This window comes from Colius striatus, chromosome 6 (assembly GCF_028858725.1).
Source record: "Colius striatus isolate bColStr4 chromosome 6, bColStr4.1.hap1, whole genome shotgun sequence".
Taxonomy (NCBI): domain Eukaryota; kingdom Metazoa; phylum Chordata; class Aves; order Coliiformes; family Coliidae; genus Colius; species Colius striatus.
Window position 1 is genome coordinate 21,343,180 of NC_084764.1, and position 19,321 is coordinate 21,362,500.

The 19,321-nt window shown below is 37.8% G+C and overlaps 1 protein-coding gene across 9 annotated transcripts in view; it reads left to right on the plus strand.

Annotated features, from left to right (window-relative positions):
* The window catches only part of LIN52 (lin-52 DREAM MuvB core complex component), a 56,371-nt gene that overhangs the window by 1,007 nt on the left and 36,043 nt on the right, over positions 1-19,321 (plus strand). For 5 of the 9 annotated variants that reach the window (XM_061998077.1, XM_061998078.1, XM_061998082.1 and 2 more), the window contains exons 4-5: positions 27-93; positions 1,119-1,202. In XM_061998077.1, coding sequence (XP_061854061.1) covers positions 27-93; positions 1,119-1,202 — 151 coding nt within the window. Of the gene's footprint in view, positions 1-26; positions 94-1,118; positions 1,203-2,264; positions 3,719-6,957; positions 7,670-9,082; positions 9,492-12,872; positions 13,310-19,321 lie in introns of those variants that run through there. The other 4 variants (XM_061998086.1, XM_061998079.1, XM_061998084.1 and 1 more) reach the window with 4 other exon arrangements.

Below are 19,321 nucleotides of genomic sequence, written 5' to 3' on the forward strand. Positions count from 1 at the left end.
GGGTTTGTTTTTTTTTTTCAAAACAGCCTATTACAAGTTCTCCTCCTAAGTGGATGGCTGAATTGGAAAATGATGATATCGATATGTTAAAGGGTGAGTATGGACGTTGTGGTTAGGAAGTAAGATTGCTGTAACAGATGAGAATTCAGTACTTACTTCAGAGGCTAAAAACACTTGTTCTTTAAATGTTCCGGAGGTGGCCCTGTGGCCTTGGCTCTGTAGCCATCACATTTGCAGAATCTCTATCTCAAGAGTCCATCTTGTTAATAATATACATTTTTCATTAATCCATTTATCTCTGAGACAATATTTAGGTGTTGGTGGCAGGTTGCTTTTTCAAAGCAAGCATGCAAGAGCTAGTTGAAGCAGTGCAATGTTGCATGTATTTCAGCCACTTCACTTACCAGTGCCTCACTGCGTAAGTGTAGTGGTTGTCTCCTGTATCTAGAAAAGTGCCATAAACTTTTTTTCTGTGCCTCAGCTGATCAAACTTGATGAGGAGTTTAGACTTGTTGATTGGCTGGTTCAGAGATGCTTTATGCGTATGTCTTCACTCATAGATCCCAGATCTCTAATGGAAAAGTCAGGCTGTAAGAGCTAGCCCTCCTGCAACTTGCTAGCGTGTAGATTTGCTTCGTGTTACAGCTGTTAGATTGCAGTAAGTGTCCTTGAATGTGCTCTGCCTCTCGAGTGGATTCCAGATAAACTGTTCCAAAATGCAAGTGGAACAAGTTAACTTTGACTTGCCACTGGAAGTGGGCTTAAACACATGTTATTAACATATAGTAAGTCCATTCCCTTGCATCCTCTTTTGTATCTTGTTTATGTAGTAAAGTGAACTTGCAAGAACTTCCAAAATACGATGCAAGTTGCCTCTTGCAGTGGTGCAGATTACAGTATGAACCAGACCCATGGCTGTCTCTTTCAGTAGAGAAAGCTGGTCTTTCCTCAGTACCTCACAATCAGATTTGACATCAGCTTGAATTTTGAACATGCTGTTAACTGAAAATAGATATTGCCAGAAGTCTGACTTGAAAGTGCTTTATGAAACAATATACAGGTAGACTGTCATTAGAGGACTATGGACAGTGTTAAAATTCAGTTTTTGTTTTTCTTAGAGCTGGGGAGCCTTACTACAGCTAATCTGATGGAAAAAGTTCGTGGCCTGCAGAACCTGGCTTATCAGCTGGGCCTGGATGAATGTAAGTGCTGTATGAAGATGTGGCTGACTGCTTTGCAAATCTTTCCATTAAAGCATGTGCTCCTTGTATAGTTGTAGCAGGAAAAGTGAGTTGGCAGATTTGACAAGTGTCTGACAGTCACAGTGAGTGACCTTCCAAAGCAACACGAAAGTGTGAATTTAGATTTCCAACTTACAGCCTACCTGAATGGAGGAAAAGGCAGAAAGAACAAGAGGTCATCTCTCATCTAGTGGCACTTAGACTTCTTTTTCTGACTCAGCGTTGCCTTAAATAAATCCCTTTGCTCAATTTTCCACTCAGATACTAAAGCCATTCCTCAGAATGCTTGTGGCAGTACTTCTGTAGACTTTGTGCTTTGCCTCCTCAATGAAGCTTTCACTTCTGTATATGGTTTGCCTGTGTTTACTGCTTTTGTAGCTGTTATGTTTTCTACACCCAAGTGTGACGGGAGGTTATTTCGTTGGGTAGGAAAGTTGATTGGCCCACTTAGTTTTTATCAGTTTTATGAAGAAGCAGCTCCTTCCTCATCACACTTAGGACTACTATAAACAGCTTGATCCAGCTCTGAGGATTTCAACAGTAGAGTTTTTCTTTTAAATGCTACCTGTACATACTGCCACATTTAAGTTTTTCTGCTTTATTTTGCTCTAACGTAGACCTTAATTCAAGTTACTCTTGGGCTACACAGAGCCCCAGAAATTCACCTTCCTTTCAGTGGATAACAGAAAAGCAGTAATAGACTTTTAGAGTAGTCCTGACTCTAAACCTAGGATATCCTACTGCTTTCTTAACAGATCATTAAGCCTATTTTAACACACTCCCTGAAAGTTTATTTCACATTCAACGCTCACATCTGTTATGACCGTGTAAAGCATATAGTGGAGTAGAAGTTACAGAAGTATAACAATGTAAACCTGAGTCAAGTGCTGATGACTGGATTTCTCACTTAAGCTGTAGGTTAAAAGGTGAAGACAGCTTTGTCCCTCTAAATGGAATTTAAGCAGAGCCTGAGTTACATTAAAGCTACCAAGGCTGTTGTTTCCTTAGCAGTATTTTTTGCAGGCATTTCCATTTGCTTTTACTGAGAAGAAATAAATATGGAAAGAGGATGAAGTGAGTGAACAGTGAAGTATATGAGGTCCAGCAGTTATATCCTTTGGTCTGTAGTAACTGAAATCTTGAATATTCAAGCTTTATGAAAACTCTTGCATGTTTATAAGTTGTCACTCAAATCTTTTAGGCAATAATACATTTAGACTTTCCTTTAGGCTATAATACATTGAATGCTTTGTTTGTCATAATGTACAATTATCTTAGGAAAATTTTCACAGGAAATTAGATGCAGAGCTTGAATAGAGCTGCTCAGGACTGTTCTTTATAATACTGTCTTGAAGTCCCTTTCTTTTGCAAACTTTGATCAGTGAGGGAACAAGAATAAAAATAAAAAATACCTGTTCATTAACATTAAGGGACTTGTGGTTTTCAGATGTACTGGATTTTGTTGTGTCTTTGTATATTGAAATTTAATTGTCACCTTTTGAATTGACTGTTAATTGAAATAGAGTATCAAACTCAGGATTAAACCTGCAGCTGACCAGGCTCTAGATGGCAGCATGAGGCTTCCTGTAGAAGTCTTACTGCTGTTTAATACAGCTCTACAGTTTCAGTGATGATTTGAAATTCTTCCCAAGATTGTTTTTGATGTCATACTTCCTGTTCTGAATGTGCATTATCTTTTTTTTTTTAAACAATATTTTAAAATGTTTTATCTGTATTGAGTGGGAGGGAATTCAGCTTTATTTTGTTAGCAACTTGCTTTTCCTTCCAACTTACCTCATCTATGTCCCATCCTGAGTCCTTTATGTTTTCAAAGACTTCTGTTTTCATCCAAGATATTGATAGAATGCTGTGCAGGACCAGAGTGATTCCTGCAACACTCCATGACAAACATATCTATTGACTAACTTTGTAATTATGTTTTGAGTTATTGAACCAGTTTATAACATACTTCATGTTAATTTTGCATTAGAATTAAGAAGAGACTTGTGGGACTGGGTACCCTTTGAAAGTTTATTCATCAAGGAACAATTGCAGCACTAAAACTGAAATCTGAGCAGTTCATTTAACATGATGTTTGATAAATTAATAATTACTGTATTACATGCCTTGTTTCTTAAATTGATATGAACTGTCTTACTGTTTTGTCTATGTAAGGGGGCTTTCTTGACAAATTTGGAACAAATGTGTTGAGTGCTTTGTACATCTTTGCTACTTTTATCTAGGAATGACTAAATACATTTTACCTGGATTCCACGGTTTTATTATATATAATTTCTGCTGTCCCTAACTTTTTGACCATGGATTTCTTAATTCCTGTTCTGGCTCTTGGCTTCTCACAGTTTTCTGTTCTTCACAACTATCTCTCCTTCCCTCTTTTTCCCATAGAGTTACCTTTACTTTCTGTAACCCCGGTGATTTTGTTGAATGCCCCATGGCTTCTATGAAGCAAATTAAATTGCTAGCATATAACTTATGTTTTCTTTTCATCTTGTTTGATATCTGATTTGATTTGTAGTTGTCTTCCACTTTTAAATGTTTCCAGTTTTAAAGTGTCTGCTATTTCACAGGTTTTCACTTTAAATGATTATATATTAATTAGCGCACAGTTCTGGGCAAGTTTTCCTTTATCAGAGGAAACTAAATAGGCTTACCTATTGCATGGATTGTAACAGTAAGTTCAAGAAAGTTGACTAGAAACTAAAGAGGTGACTGTTACAAGTCTGAGATACTGTGCATGCCATGGTGCAGTGAAGCTAACAGAGCTTTCTCCAGTATTTAGTATGGGTGTCTGGCTTCTTGCCCTGTGTTGTGACTCCTGTGCAGCTTAGTGTGTACCTGTTGAGACTGCCGTATCTTTACCTGATAACACATCAGTCTCTGTTTGGCATGGTGATGTTAAAGGAGAAATTTGCAACTGAAACAGTTAACCCTATTTTTCGTAATACTGATTCCTTCCTCCTTGTGTGAGGATTCAGTTACTTCTTTTTGAATAAGGTAACTGTTGATCCATCCAGACATGTATCAGATTCTTCTAGCTTCAGTAGTACCTAATACTGCTTTAGTTCCTACTTAAACTAAAATACTTATTTTAGATGTTGGTTCACCTTTGCAGTTGAAAAAGACTTCTGTTTGGCAGATATTTTGCAGCTTTGTCATCAGTTTTTGTAACCAAAGGGATAAATGATAACTTTGCTTTTTAAAAAAAGTATTTCTGACCGCTGGCCACATGATCTCCTGTACTTTTTAATTTCCCTTTTACTAAGATGCAGACCATTAAACTGCCAATAAAAGTTGAGCTTTCTTCCATAGATCAGAATTTTCTATTTGCACCGTTTAATTTGCTAATAGCTTATACTGAAGATCTTTCTTGTGGATCAGAAGGAATCTCCAGGGTGATCATGCTCTCCTCCTAGCATACTAGTCTTGCTCACTCATGTCTGTTCCTTGCAGAATACTTTTCCCTTCCTTAGCACTAATTTCACCTAAAGGATAGTCTGCTTTGAAAAAGCAGGACTTTTGTAACGTGAACTAATGATTAAGCTTTTAATTTTTACTCTCCTCTTAAAGGACAGAATATCTTTAGGTCTCAGCTTTGTGTATTTATTTTTTGCTACAAGATTGTTCTGGAACTCTCCAGTAGCTTCCAGGCTCAGGACCTGGTGTCAGTAATGGTAAAATCTTTTAAAAAGAAATGATCTTTCAACACCTCTTCTGAGATCTCAACTTGTGTTTTGGATATTTTTCAGATAACGCCTGCTATATTAGTTTAGAAGTCCTAAATAAATATACATAAATAAATACATATATATAAAAAAATAAAAGTAAAACATATACAAATATATCTGCACTTTGTATCACAGCTAGGTTTATAAAATCTCACTGATGCCAGAGAGGGTATCTGGCTGCTGTGGTAACACTCTATATCTTCGATGGTATTGCTAGTGCAAGACTTACTGAAAAGCCTGTTGTTTTCAAGCTTAGGTATGTTTGTGGAGTTAATGATGCTTTTGTGCAGTGTCTGTCTTAAATTTTAGAAAATGTGGGAAAACTGACCCCATACCACTTATAATTTCTCTGGCAATTTTTTTTGGCTAGTCTACTGTCTTACATTAGATTACATTTTTATTTGGAGTTGAATTTGTTTTGTACTCTGTAAAATTAGGAGTGCAAGAATGACTTCATTATCTAGTGTCAAATCTGCACACTCTTTCAAGAACAATGAGACAGTTACTGAGTATGCTCAATCAGGTCTCCTGTGGTGTTATGTGTCCTGGCTTTCTTTGGACTGTAGCAAATTTGCTCCTGTTTTCTTTGTAACACTGGTGTAATTTCCATGTGTGTTCAATCAAATTAAATACCAGGAAGAGCTATGTGTTGCTGGCTATCAAAGGCCCTAGAGTTGGAGCTGGACGACCTGAGAGATGTCAGGGGAAGAGAAAAAAGTAGTCTTGTAGCCCTACACACTAATACAGGAAAAGTCAGCCATGGTTTAGTTAGTGATAGCTTTTCTTAATATGAAGAATGAATAAATGACTACAGTTCTTAGTCTGGAGAGAGACAACTGGGGTGGTATGTGAAACATCTGTAAAACTGATTGAAGTGTGAATAGGGAATGACTCTTCACTGTTTCTCATAGCATGGCAGCCAGAGAGGATAAACCAGTGTGTCAGGACAGACGTGAGGAGGTGCTTGCTCTGTGCATTGAGATCAGAGCTCATGGCTGCTGGAGGTTGTGGGCAGGGGTATTTATCTTGCTCAATAAAGGAGGCAAATTATTGGAACGTAAATCCATTGAGGGTATCTGACCACAGAGAAGTCATCAGTGGCTTGGAAATCTTAGAGATAAGGGAAGCTGGGAGAGATTACTAGGCAGGTACAACTATATGCTTCCCCATTCTGACACTATTCTGTAGGCATTTGCCATTGGCATGTTTGAGTACTGTGTTGGAAGGACCTTTTGTTTGGCATTAGTATATTTTGTGGTTAAGCAGCTGCTACCAGAAATCACTGAGGTGTCCTTGTAATAGATACTTCCAGAGATGGCAAGAGACCAATGGGCTCATCAACAAGGAACAGCTACTTTGCTCCCAAGTTAGACTATCCTTGGCTGTGAATTGTAGTCCTCAGCAGCCTCTGAAATTTCTGGAAAGAAGCCCCCCTCCTGAACCTCAAGCTATTTACAGATTGCCGTTCTTTCTAAGATGAGTAGTCTTTGTTTTGTCATTTCTCTCAGAGAAATATCTATTCTGATCTCTTGCCTGCAAGTTCATGTTTTTAGTTTTTTTTTTTGTAGATCTGGAGGAGCACTTTTATATTTTTCCTGCAGCTGGACTTAACTGCAGCATATTGTGAAACATTCGTACTTAGTTCTGCACGTGATCCTGACATGGATTGTTTCGAAGTTAGGATAGTTCTTCTGTACATGGTTGAATGTGAATTCACTCATTGAGTTGTATTTTGTTCTTTTTTTTTGTTTGTTTGTTACTCACCCTGTGTAGGGTATGGTTAAATCAGGGGCTCTATCTCTGGTGGTCTGAACTTCTATTGCATCTATCAAACTAAAGAACAGGGCACAATAATTACACAAAGTTTGACTTACTGAAGTTGTTGAATTAGGATTCAAGTAAGGAAAGGAGGGAAGACAATGTATCCTCTTACTGAAACATCTCTTTCTGTAATGGATTGCTTTTTCCAGGAGTGTCTACTTGCAGTTGCAGTACCAACATGCATCCTTTAGGCTTCTTGCAAAACACCTGACCTTCATACCCAGACCTGCTTATATCAATAATGTAATTGATAAGAGAAGACTCAGAAGCCTTACTTTACGTTCCTGACTGTGCCCCGAGTTCCTGCAGTATAGCTGCCTAGTGCCTTTTCTGGTTGGCATGTGCATTTGTTTGTAATAAAATGTTTCAGATTCTGATGTTCCTAGGAAATCAAGGAATGAAGAAGTATGTGTAAGCAAAGAGTGTTATAATATTCAGAGTTTGTGTTATGTCTGTCTCATGGCATCTTCTGAAATCTCTCATTGATCCATTACAGTAAAAGCTACTTGTCTACTCAGCAGACTGGGAAAATGCATGAAAAAGTGCACTGGGTTCTTATGGTTTCTTGTTGAACAAAATGAGATTTTGGAATCTATGTAGCAGAGCAGAGTGTTAAACATGTACTCTTTCCTTATTTCCTTGGAGAAATAGACTATATAAAGTGTTGAGGTGGAGCTGGAGAAGAGAGCTGATTTTTGGAGAAGGAAGAAGGAAGTAAAAGTGAAAGAGCATCGTGCAATGCGGATCCAAGTCTGGATCCCACAGCAGGAGTTTCAGTACCAGTTATTGGAAAGATGTAGAATGTCTTGAACATCTTGACTGCTGACGAGTAAGGAGAATGCTCACTTTTCTCTATGTTACAAGCTAACACCTCTAGAAGTATAGTGCTTCTAGAACTAGTGTGTCTGTATTAAAATGAAATGAGAAGGAAGATAATGAGCTTTCTAATTGCTTACATTGTTCTACATATGTTGGAATCTGAAGAGAATGTTGTATGTCAAGTTTAGTGCTCATTATGTCCTTGAAATACTGAGTTTACTCACTTTGCAAGGTGAGCTGTTCTGTATAGGAGGAAGCAGTTTGAGTTGTGTGTACTTTGCTTATTTCTGCTCTGCTTAGAAATTTCTTTGTAGCAACTGTTGTTTCTTTTTTCTTGGTTAGTTTTTACATTCCCTGCCTTGCTGAATGAATCTTCTTCATGTTTCAGTTTTGCCTGAAAGCATATTTCTCGCTTATTTTGTTATTTAGTACTGTGTTTGGCAAGGACTTTATGTGAAATAGTACACTTCATGTGCTTCAAAGCTTGAAGGCAGAGTTTTATAGCTGGACAACAAAATTATGCTCTTTGGACACTAGATTTCTGCAATACGTGGTTACATAAGGATTTGCTTAGCAAAGTTAGTAGAATTCTCCCTGAAAATATCTCCCCTTTTGAATGGTTCATTTGTGGTTTAGGAGATGATCAGAAAATTTTTCGGGAACTACACAATCAGTTGAAATGCTTGGCTTTGTTTTTCTTAGTAGAAAAAAATAGGGAGACTGTTTTCAGCTTACGTTTGTAGTAATTCTTGATCCTTATTTGATTGTTTCAGAGAAGTGAAAAGAATGCTTAGGTTGTCTGTTAAGGTGTTTCCACAGCCCTGTCACTGTGATGTCCAAACTGCTTTGATTTCCATGTGAAACCTTGGCCTTTCTCCCTTTATACCCTCCTCTCACACTGTAGATCTGCTTCTTCATTTTAATGCATAGCACTATGGTAAGAGATACTCTGCATGTGCAGGGGGATGAGGAAATCACCTTTCCTTACAGTGCTCACCGGGTGGCTTATTTACAGGCAGTGTTCTTTGGGGGCAGCTCCTGTTGGAAGAGTGAGACATCAGAATGCTGGCTTGAAATTGCCATTCATATGTGATCTGTGAATTGGCTAATTTTGACATGTAGATAGTTAAGAAATTATTACAGTCAGAGGAGTCATGACCTCAACTTTTCATCATCTCCATTGGCTTGTGCCCCAGTTTGGAAGTGAAGAAGGTATAGGAAGTTTTAATTGTACCTGTTTGATTTATCCTCAGTCAGCTCTTTAATTTCTTCTGGCTGTCTGAGGTTTCCGACACGCTGTAAATTTCTCCAACTTTTTCATTATCTGCAATTTCTTTATGACTCATGAATCGGAGTGTGGAGAGAGTGTGGATTTACAGCAGAAATAAACATGTCCATAAAGTCTGTATCTGTGTCAGTAATTGTGCTGCTGTCAGTGACTGTCCTGTTTTACAGGTCTCTCTTGGGAGAGGAACACGCTTTGCTACCGGTGTCACAGAAGTGTTCACTTTGATTTGCATTAACTTGCCAGGAGATTAGGTTGTGATGGTGAGGATGGAAATTGAGTCAGGACCGTGGCTGCTATTGTTTTTTTTTAAATAAGTGGGTGTGAGGTTAAGTTGCCCTCTGTGCAGGGGAAAAAAAAAAAGACTGGTCCAAACTGTTTGTAAATACAAAATCAGGAAGATACAGTCCCCTGATGATAGCAAATGTGATACTACCTGTATGCATAAATTGTGCATTCTTACCATAAAACAAATACTGTATCTAGGTAACTGTCATGTATGGAAAAAATACTGCATGGGTCCTTAGGGTGTTCTCTGCTGGTGAAGTAGAATAAATATGTCTCTTAAGTTTCAAGAAATTTCTGCATCTTCACCTTCTTCCCACTCCCTTACTCTAGGAGGAAAATGCTGTTGTGGATTTTGATGAGGAGTACTAATACAGCTTCTTAGTCTCCAAACATTGATGACTCTGCCGCAGAAAGAGGTCTATAGTGTTTGAGAAAAAAAAATCTCTAAAACTCTCCTAAATGTATGAAAAGTTCAAACTGATGCAACTTCCCTTTACTTTTATTTCTTGTTTGATGCTTGTTGTTGATATTTGTGTATGTGGAATCTCCTTTTGTTAGATTATATCATTTCAGTTGGATTTTTTTTTGTCTGTGACTTACTAATTTTTTGTCCCACTAAGAAGGTAATTATTTTCTCACAGAATTACTTTTAAATATTCAAAGTGACTGTAAAAACACAGTTTTCCATTATGTCAAGTATGCATTGAGACACTCCAAATGTAGCTAATGGATTTTTTCTAGGTCTGTTGGATACCTTTTACAGAAGGGAGTTTGTCATAAACTATGTAAACTCTGTGATTGCATAGATAGATTTAAAATATGCATAGATGTAGGAGCGTTAGAAGTGCTGAGATGACATCTGCCATTGCGTGGTTGTTAATTCTGCAGCCTGATGTTGGAAATACAACTCTCCTTTGATTCCTGTAGTTTGTTCAATTGTAGGAAGAAATACTTGAATGGTTTGATCTTTGAAAGAAAAGAGTTGTTGAGTTTATGCTGATTGATCTAGATACTTAACTGTGGTTAAGAGAGCCTTTTCAGTCTTAGAAGAGGAAGAGATTTGGTTAATCTGGAGACTAACTGATCCAACTGCTTTGAAGACTGAAATAATTAATCTCATCCATTTAGAGTTTTTGCCATAATTTGTGCTTTGTGAGGATATTTGGAATGTTAGCATTGATCAGTCAAGCAGTGGAACACATTGTACAAACACCAGGGTGGTTGTGCAATCTCTCTTTTTTGAGATTTTCCAGACCTGACTGAATAAAGCCTTAAGCAATGTGATTGGGCCCCATAATTGACCACTTGAACCCTTGTGAACCTTGTGATTTGATGGTTCTGTGACCTAAGATCCTTTTTAGAAGCAACTTAATTCACTGTGTTCCCCAGTCTCAGCTGAACTCCGCACCAACCATTGGTTCAGATGAAAAGCTTTGAGCAGGAGATTTCAGATGCAACTCCATGGTCTGCCTCCATGTGGGCAGCCTCATTAGGAATGAGAAACCTAAGGATTCTCATGTAGCAGTGATGGCTTTCCTACTTTTTGGGTATGATGAATGAACTTCCAAATACTTCCATCCATGTGAGTCTGTACAACTTCTGTGTAGAAAGATACAGTCCATTCAGTGTCATTCTTTAAGCAGATGAAGAGAATAGTCCTCAACATACACAGTTGGTTCTTGTGTGTCTCAGATGAAATGAACAGTGAAACCACCATCATCTGTCTAGACAAGCAGGGGGTCAATGGGGCTTGACTTGAAGAGCTTTTTAGCCACAGAAGTTAAGGAATGGGCTGTCACATTAAAGCATTTCTACCTGCCACATGCTTGGCACAGAAAGAAACATGACTACAAACAAAATGTTCTTACATTATGCTGTCAGAAGCCTATTTTTTGCTACTCATTCTGACAGGATAACTTGTAGATTACTGTCAGTGGAGGAATTGAGGATGGGGAAAAGTTTGATCAAGCATAAGGTTATGTGCATTTTTCCATTATGGTTTAAAAACACAAAAGTGCCAAACAAATCTCAGGAGATGCTCTGGCAGCGACTTGCAAACCTTTGCAACTGGTCTGTATTTTATTATTAAAAATTCTTTTGGCATATGTACCTTCATCCAATTAAAATTTTTCAACTTCTGTGTTAATAGAACATTTCCTCTGCATATGGGGAAGATTATCCCTATATCACCTCTGTCTGAAATGTTTTCCTGTAAATTTTGGCTTCTGACTGAAGTAAAGAAAGAAATTTCTTCCACAGTATGGGTAGCTGGACCTGTTTGCAGAGCAACAACTGATGTCAGTGGAAATCTCACTAGAGTGTCACTTTGGAGACCTTGATTCAGTTTCTGGTACTACCACTGTTCTGCTCGATCAGTTTATTTTCCATCTTGCATGTCCCTCCCTATTTCCCCAACTGTAAGATGGAGTTCATGTTAACATAGGAAGAATCACTGATTTAAAAAAAAAACCCAAAAACCAGCATATAAAGCATTTATTGTTGAGGATTCTATCCTGTATGCTGTTTATTGTTGTCCTCTTCTTGCTGTTATTGTATGTCACGGGAAGGCATTGGTAGAATATTGTGTATGTCATCAGTAGAAGTAAAATGAGAATGGGATGATGAAACATTCCAATGTTGAGTGCTCTTCAGCCCGGGACCCTGGCAGGGTGACTAAGAAAAGCAGAGCTGTTGTCAGCCATTTAAAGACATTGTATATAAAAATTTTTCTGTTTGCAAGCGGCATAAAAATTATTAGTATGTTAATACCAGGGATGATTTACCCTGTTGGGTGGCACATTTGCCCAGTTAGCTTAGAGGCCGGGTTTTGTTCAGCCAGCATTTGCACTTCAAGAAAGGAAATACGGTGTATTTGTTAAACAGACTGAATGTCTGTTAGTGGGGTATTGCTATATTCCTTTTCAGTTTTCACTATTTTGGGTCAGGTGGTAAGGCACATGAGGCTATATGAAAAAATCTCCTCGCATTTTGTCTCTTTATTGAGTGGTTTCAGTTGTTCTGAGCATTGAGTCTTCTATAAGATCAATAATGGACTTCCACCTTACCTCTTACGTCTCCAGTAAATGCAGCTCTGAACATCCTGTCAGTATAATGTTGTTAGACCAAGTCTGATAGTATCTGTCTCTTATTGCCTCATTAACTTGTGAGCATTAGAACAAGATAAAAATGCCTTAAAGCCTCTTATCTGATGATTGTTGTAACCTTCTGAGTGCCATTAGTTTAAGTTTGCAATCAAGTGCTTCCCCTGGGTATAAAGAGCACTGATTAAAGCTGAAGTGTCCCCAGAGGCTTTTACAGCTGTCATGGGGGCGGTGGCTGCCCCTCTCCAAAAGGGAAAGAAGGGCTGGAGGTCCTGGTGGGGCGGCCACTCTGCAGACCTCCACGTGGCTGCCCCAGCTGTTCTGCTTTGCCTAATGAATTGTTTTACAAGGGGAGACTGGATATTGTCATCACAAGCTGCCTTCCCCAGGGACACAAGCCAGCCTGATAATGACTAATGTTAGTGATAGTAATTGAAGTGTGATGGCTCTCCAGGGACTTGTGCACGTGTGGAGCTGTCAGGCACTTGTGGCTGCTACAGTCCCATGAATACCTCAGAAATGATTTTTAATTGCTTGACTTCCATAACTAGTTCCCATATATCTCTTGCAGAAATAGTCATTTTATGGGGGAAGGAAAAAGAAGCTAAGGACTCTGCCGTGACCCTCGGTTTACGTGTGTGGTTTACTGCCCTAACATGTTTCTAGGGAGGATGGCTTTGTGGTTTTACTTCCATCTGGTCTTGATGTGGATCTGCTCAGTGTCGCTGCACATACAAGTACAACTGATTTCACCTGAACATATCTTACCTGTTATGTAAACCTGATCTTCTATGATTCCAATCCTTGATGAGTGGAAATTGTACTTAATTATAAAACAAGGCACTAACTTTATATCAAAACATCAAAGAATGACTGGTATTAATAGCATGGAAGTAACGATAGTTGTTTGCATTTTGTTGGGCATTGAAAACTGGATATAAAATAGATGTAAAAATGCAGCATATCCATGTGTCCCAACGGAACTGGAGTTTATGTCTGTGGGCTTTTAAGAAGTTAGGACAAGAAGTGTGGCCAACCTGTTTGAAACAGAGTGAATTTTCTTTTTTTTTCTTTCTTTCTCTGAAAATATTCTTCTTCAGAAATGCATTGTTGAATAGAACAGTGGGACTGACATAAAAATAGCTGGAATGTAGAATTGTTTGCATGCCTTCCAGAGCAACCTTTTTGTGTGAGAGGTATGTTTTTCTGGTAGGGTTTTGTTTTGTTTGGGATGTGGGTGTTTTGTTTTTTCACCAGAGTGCTATTTTGGGATTGGCAGATGAAACTCATTGTATAAATTCACATTTTTCTGCCAGTAATATCATATGTCACAACATTATATCAATTTGGGAGACAGTTTTTCACAGGACCATGAGAACTGCTATACTCAAGTTGTCATACTCAGACCAGTACTCTTGTTGTATCTTGCCCCAATGGTGGCCTTTGTCAGTGTGAAGAGCTACTCAGTGTTCTGCACAATAGCTGAGGAGCAGGCAAAGGGAGGTTTCTTGCCTAACCTCCCCAGCAGCAGTTTCTCTATTCTCTGAAACATGAAGCTGCTATAGCATTATCTCTTGAAAACACACCTATTTTGACACTTTATGTAGTACTTCTTCAGAGTCATGTTAAATTTAACAATATAATGTTATATGATTTTGAAGTAAAGAGCTAATAACTTGAGTGTATGAAAGCTTACATTTCCAACCCAGCTATATCCATTAGTCTAATAATGTAAGACTATTTCCTTACAAATTTTCCTTTTACCTTCATTTACTCCTACAGAATTATTTAGACTTATTTCATTGTTTAAATTGTTCTGGATGCTTTTTGTCCATTTGTATACAGTTTGTTTCATTAAACAAATCTAACTTTAATGGATATAAAAGGACTTTTTATATACGAACTAATTGGATCTGATGTGATATTGTTGTGCTGGAATGAGAGCTCTATAGCTTACTTTGGTACCTAAAAGGCTATCTTGTCTGCGAGTTTATAGAGTCAAAAGAACAAGTCTCTTTCTTCTCACTGCTGGCTTGGATAGAGGACGTTTCTTCCCGTTTCTTCCCGTTTCTTCCCGTTTCTTCCCGTTTCTTCCCGTTTCTTCCCGTTTCTTCCCGTTTCTTCCCGTTTCTTCCCGTTTCTTCCCGTTTCTTCCCGTTTCCTCTATTTGAGGAAGCTGTGAGGAGAGAATGTATTTATTCAGAAAGCTGAGTGACCAATAGGGACAACTTGGAAATGTGGTAGGAAAGAGGAGACCCTGCCAAATGGGGAAGATTTCCTTTGTCCTAGTTGTTGAGGGTGCTGGGAAGTGTGTGTGTATATCTCTATATGTATGAAGATAAGGGTTTAGGACTAGATCGATCATGAGACTATGGAACAGATAAACAAGGTCAGACAATAAGACAGAAATGTGTAGAGAGGTGAAGAGATTGAACCTGTTTTTTTGATCCTGAGTCTCATTTTTATTTCATTTCTGTTTTTAATTTACTCATTTCAGCCCACTTTAAAGTCAATGTGAAGTGTCTTAGTAAATTCAGGATGAGTTAGAACAGGTCATACTAATTTGTTCCAGACACTTTATGGATTTAAGTGTTGAAAACTGTTTTCTTGCTTTTATTCTGTAAGTGTAGGTGTAACCAGGTTTATCTGGTTTCTAGCCTCAGGACAATCTTCTGAGGAGAATTTAAAAGGAGTGCTTCTCCCCAACACTTTCAGAGCATCCTAAAAGGCCACTCTAGGAAACAAAGCCTGCAAATGAAACTGCAGCCTGAGCTGTGGGAAAGATGTACAGTTTAGAAAGGTGACAATAAAAAATTTTACCATGTGACAATTGAGTGAATTTCTTGCCTGAATTTCCTTATTTAAGAACTGTCTTTTTTAGAAAATGAAAAATTCTGTCTTACACAAATTAATAGTAATGAAGAATTTGCTACATATCCATTGCTTTTTTCACTATTAAAAATGTAACTCTTGATCCTAATATGAATTTGTCTGGGTGCTGAGACATTTTAATTGTCTCTGTCTGTGCAGAAGGGTTTTGCAGTGGCTTTTCAAGTTCTAGTTGAAGATCAAAAAAGGATGCTCATTGCTAGCAAAGTAAGCATACTACCTCTTCTCATCGTATTCATTGCAAGTTTGTTCTTCACCTCCCCCCTCCAGTGAAGTGCTGGCTCTTAGAAATTTATTTTGGTAATAAAACATTACTTTATACTTGCCCATGAAAGTGTGTTTGAAGGCTGTTTGTGGATTCTTTAAAATGTCCAAGAGATTCTTGTTCCCTGAGCACACTGAAAAGTCCTGTCATAATTAAGCCTGATGAATTAACGGGCAGAATGTTAAGCTCATAACTTTCAGGGCTGAACTTAGGCTCTTAAAATGTGGAACCAAATCTGTGACTGCCATGCTGTAATTTTCTTATCAGTCTCAAAATGTTATATTTTGATGAGATTTGGTTCTGAGAAAGTGGGTGGGTTTATTCTTTTAGGAATTTTTTTCTTATAGGAGTTTTTTGTCATAATGAGAAGAGAATAAAGTTGTGTTTACAGCGTTTCACAGTTGTAAGTCTTGACAGTAAAGAATCTAGTTCAGTTATTTTCCTGTAATTTATCTTACAACATTTTACTGTAATTGGGGAGATGGGACTGGAGATCTCTATGCTGCTTAAGTAGCCATTTTCAGTTTGTAATTCAGTTTTGAGGAGATACTTTTACTGATTGGTTGCTGCAGCACAAGCATAAGAGTGAAGGTAATTAAAAGGTGTCTAATAACCAATTGAGCAGATTTCACTTGTGTGTTGTTTTGAGTGCTGTTGTAGTGAAACTTTATTATAATAAAGTTCAGCATAATGTGTTTTTTATGTAGAAATTATTTGACATTGATAGGGCTTTTGCAAATGGAGAGCTTTCTGTGCTACAATGCATATAGCCACATATTGTTTAAACTGCACAAAGTGCCAATTATTTTAATGTCAGTATACACTGTCATGTGGAATCTGGCTTTCCAGGTGTTTGGTGATGTTTTACAAACACTTTTCTTGTGAATCATAAGTCTCTCTTTAAGTCCTTGCATGAGATCTCTGAAACCTTTTGTTACATTTTAAAGCTTTCTAGATTCAGCAACAATTCAACAAATATTAGCTCCCATTTTCTTAAAATGTTTTTAATTTGACAGGCATGTGTTTCTATTGAATGAAATAAAATCGGGTTTGTTCAGTAGCTCAAGAAGAGCCCAGGTGCTGGAATATTGCTGCCCTTCTCCCAGAGGGCTGCTGAACTGTTTTCCTTTGGTAGCTCTAGAGGGCTCTCTGCAGTTGGAAATGTTACATTTCTAATGAGTTGTATGAAAAAAGTCTTAATAACTTGTTGGTCATTAACTCATAACACTTTTTTTTGCAAATACCAACCTCATTGTCACCAGCAAAATACAGCATATGCAATTAAAATCTAATTTTCTCCAGTGCCAATTAGAGATTCTCACTTTTACTCTGAGCTGTGTTGTGTTCTCTGTGTAAATGACTGTCAGTTAAGTTGCAACACTGAAGTAGCATAGGAAATCATTTTTGTGTATGTAGTTTGCAAAGTTCCTTGAGTAAGTCATTGGATGTATAATGTTATCAATACTGACTGTATGTGTAAGAAAGACAGGGAGTAATTGTCCCAGCATTTATTGTAACCATGCAGTTTGCTACTGTAGTAACCATAGAAATATTGTTACAGGAACATTAGAAAGAAATGAGTAAGATAGATGACAGGATGAGACATGATGAAAGTGGGAACAGCAATTTTCACTGGAGTAATAGGCACTTGTCATCAAGTCGTCTCAAGTGGCATTTAGAAAGGAAGGTATATCTATGTAATACTTCTAGTTTTTATTTCCAAGCTCTTCCTTTGGGAGTTACACAGGGATGTGAATCCCAGTTTCGCCTTGGTGGATGTCCAGTGTCATGCTGGGTTTGATTGGGTGTTCTTTATGAGACTTGGTTATATTAAAATGGAATTCAGATTTTCAGGGTAGTTTGAAAAGGAGTCAAGCAAATAAAGATTGTAATGTTGTGTTCTCTGTTGTAATACTAAAATCAATTATCTTACAGTTTCGTAGGTTTGCTTTTCCATATACATGGTTTTGTGCAGAGGGTGCATTGCATAAGGCAAGCTGATGGCTTAGGAAGGTAGCCTTTTTTGTTGGTTGTATGCACTAACATAAGCAATGATATGTATTTATTTCATTGCAAACATTGATGTCTTAAAAATATAGCCAAGTAAGAACCATGACATGAATGGCAACAGTTTGCATGTTGTGGATTTCAGAAAGCCAGTGCTGTATCGCGTTCACTCAGTTGTGTTTCAAAAGCTGTGAAGAGTAGAAGTAACGTCTGTGAAGACTAGGAGTAACTGCAGCATTATGGCTACTTATATTCTCCAACTTGTTTGGGGATAATGGCTTGGATGTCTGTTATGGATGGTGCAGCAGCTTTCTGTATGATGTGGAGCTTGTGTAATTGAGGGAGTGAAAATAACGTCAAATTTGATGCTCAGTGAGCTCCCCGGTAAGAACACGCATGACTGTCCTGCTTTACCTGCCCCATGGTGAGTTCTGTCTTGTGTGCTCTGCAAAGCCCTCTCTTGAAATCACTGTTGTGAATTTACTGCTGAAGGGGGAAAAAGGTGAAGTATGACTAGATTCAGGAAGGGAACAGGTTGTTTTATTTTCATGGGTAGCATTTGCAGTTCCCCAAGCAATGAGGGCTGGAGAAACTGACTGCTGAGAGCCACATCTTGATTAGATGTTTGGGCCTGTTGTAAAATCTTGTGATATTTGCTGGTTGTGCCGGTGGGCAAATCGGCCTTATACAATGGAGGAATTGAGAAATCTTTCCTGTAAATTCTGTTTCTTCCCTTCTTCTAGGAGCTACTTTTCATAGGAAAAATATGCTGAATTACCCTTGTCTACATAAAACACAAAGTAATAATATTTAAGCTATTGATTACTTTTTTGGGCAGTGAAAAGATGCTTCTTCCAGGATTCGTTTCCCTATGCCATCCCTGACTTCAAAGACCTGCAACACACAAGTTCTGTTTGTAGATGAATTCAGAAGATCATTCCTTCTAGCATTTTGGATGTATTTATTGCATGTACTACATCTTTTCATGTCTGACCACTGTAATTTGAGAGGAAATCATACAGTTTTTTATTTAAGGGTTGGAGGTCGTACTAGTTTAGTTGAAGTGGGGATTTTATATCAGTTTTAACACAGTAGTAAAATTTTTGTGTAATGAGATCTTAAGCAGATTAAAGCCTTGTAAGCAACTATTGAGTGTGTGATTGTAAATTCAGAGAGTAAACATAGATGTCGCCAGTTTTGAACTACATAGGATTTTGAATTGTTATTTGAAATATATTTTCATGTGATTGTGGCTGAATTGAAATAATTTCTGTGAGATACAATATTGTGGAGTAGCATCTGCATCCTCCACTATTTATGCTTTGTCTTGTTAGTTTCGAATACTGTCCTTGTCAGTTAATAGAGAACTGAAGTCACTGAACAAACAGTCTCATAACAGTGTCTTAGAGTTAGTGTTACAGAGGTGCTCTCAGTATGTTTAAATGTGCTTCTGTCTATCTCCATATAACACCGTATGTTGTTAAACCCTGACAGTTTTCACATCTACGTAATTTAGGGAAAAAATAATTACAAATACCTGTTTGGCTATTGCATCTACCTGAGAAACATCTTCCTTTTTGTTAGGGAGGATTTAAAAATACAATCCCTATGTGTAATTCCCAGTTGAGCTCTTCAGAAAAGTCGCTAAATGCAGAGGGGGATAGAGTGAAAGTTTCTTGGCACAAATTTGCATGGAGAAGCAAAAGGAAATAAACATTTTCAATAGCCTTCCATTCCTGGTTGTTTTATGGTTAAGTAATTATGGTTGGTAAAATTCAAGTGAAAATGAGTTTTGAAGATCACTACACAGCTGAAAGGGATACAAATAAAGTGTTTTTCACCAGTGGTAGCCGTGAACT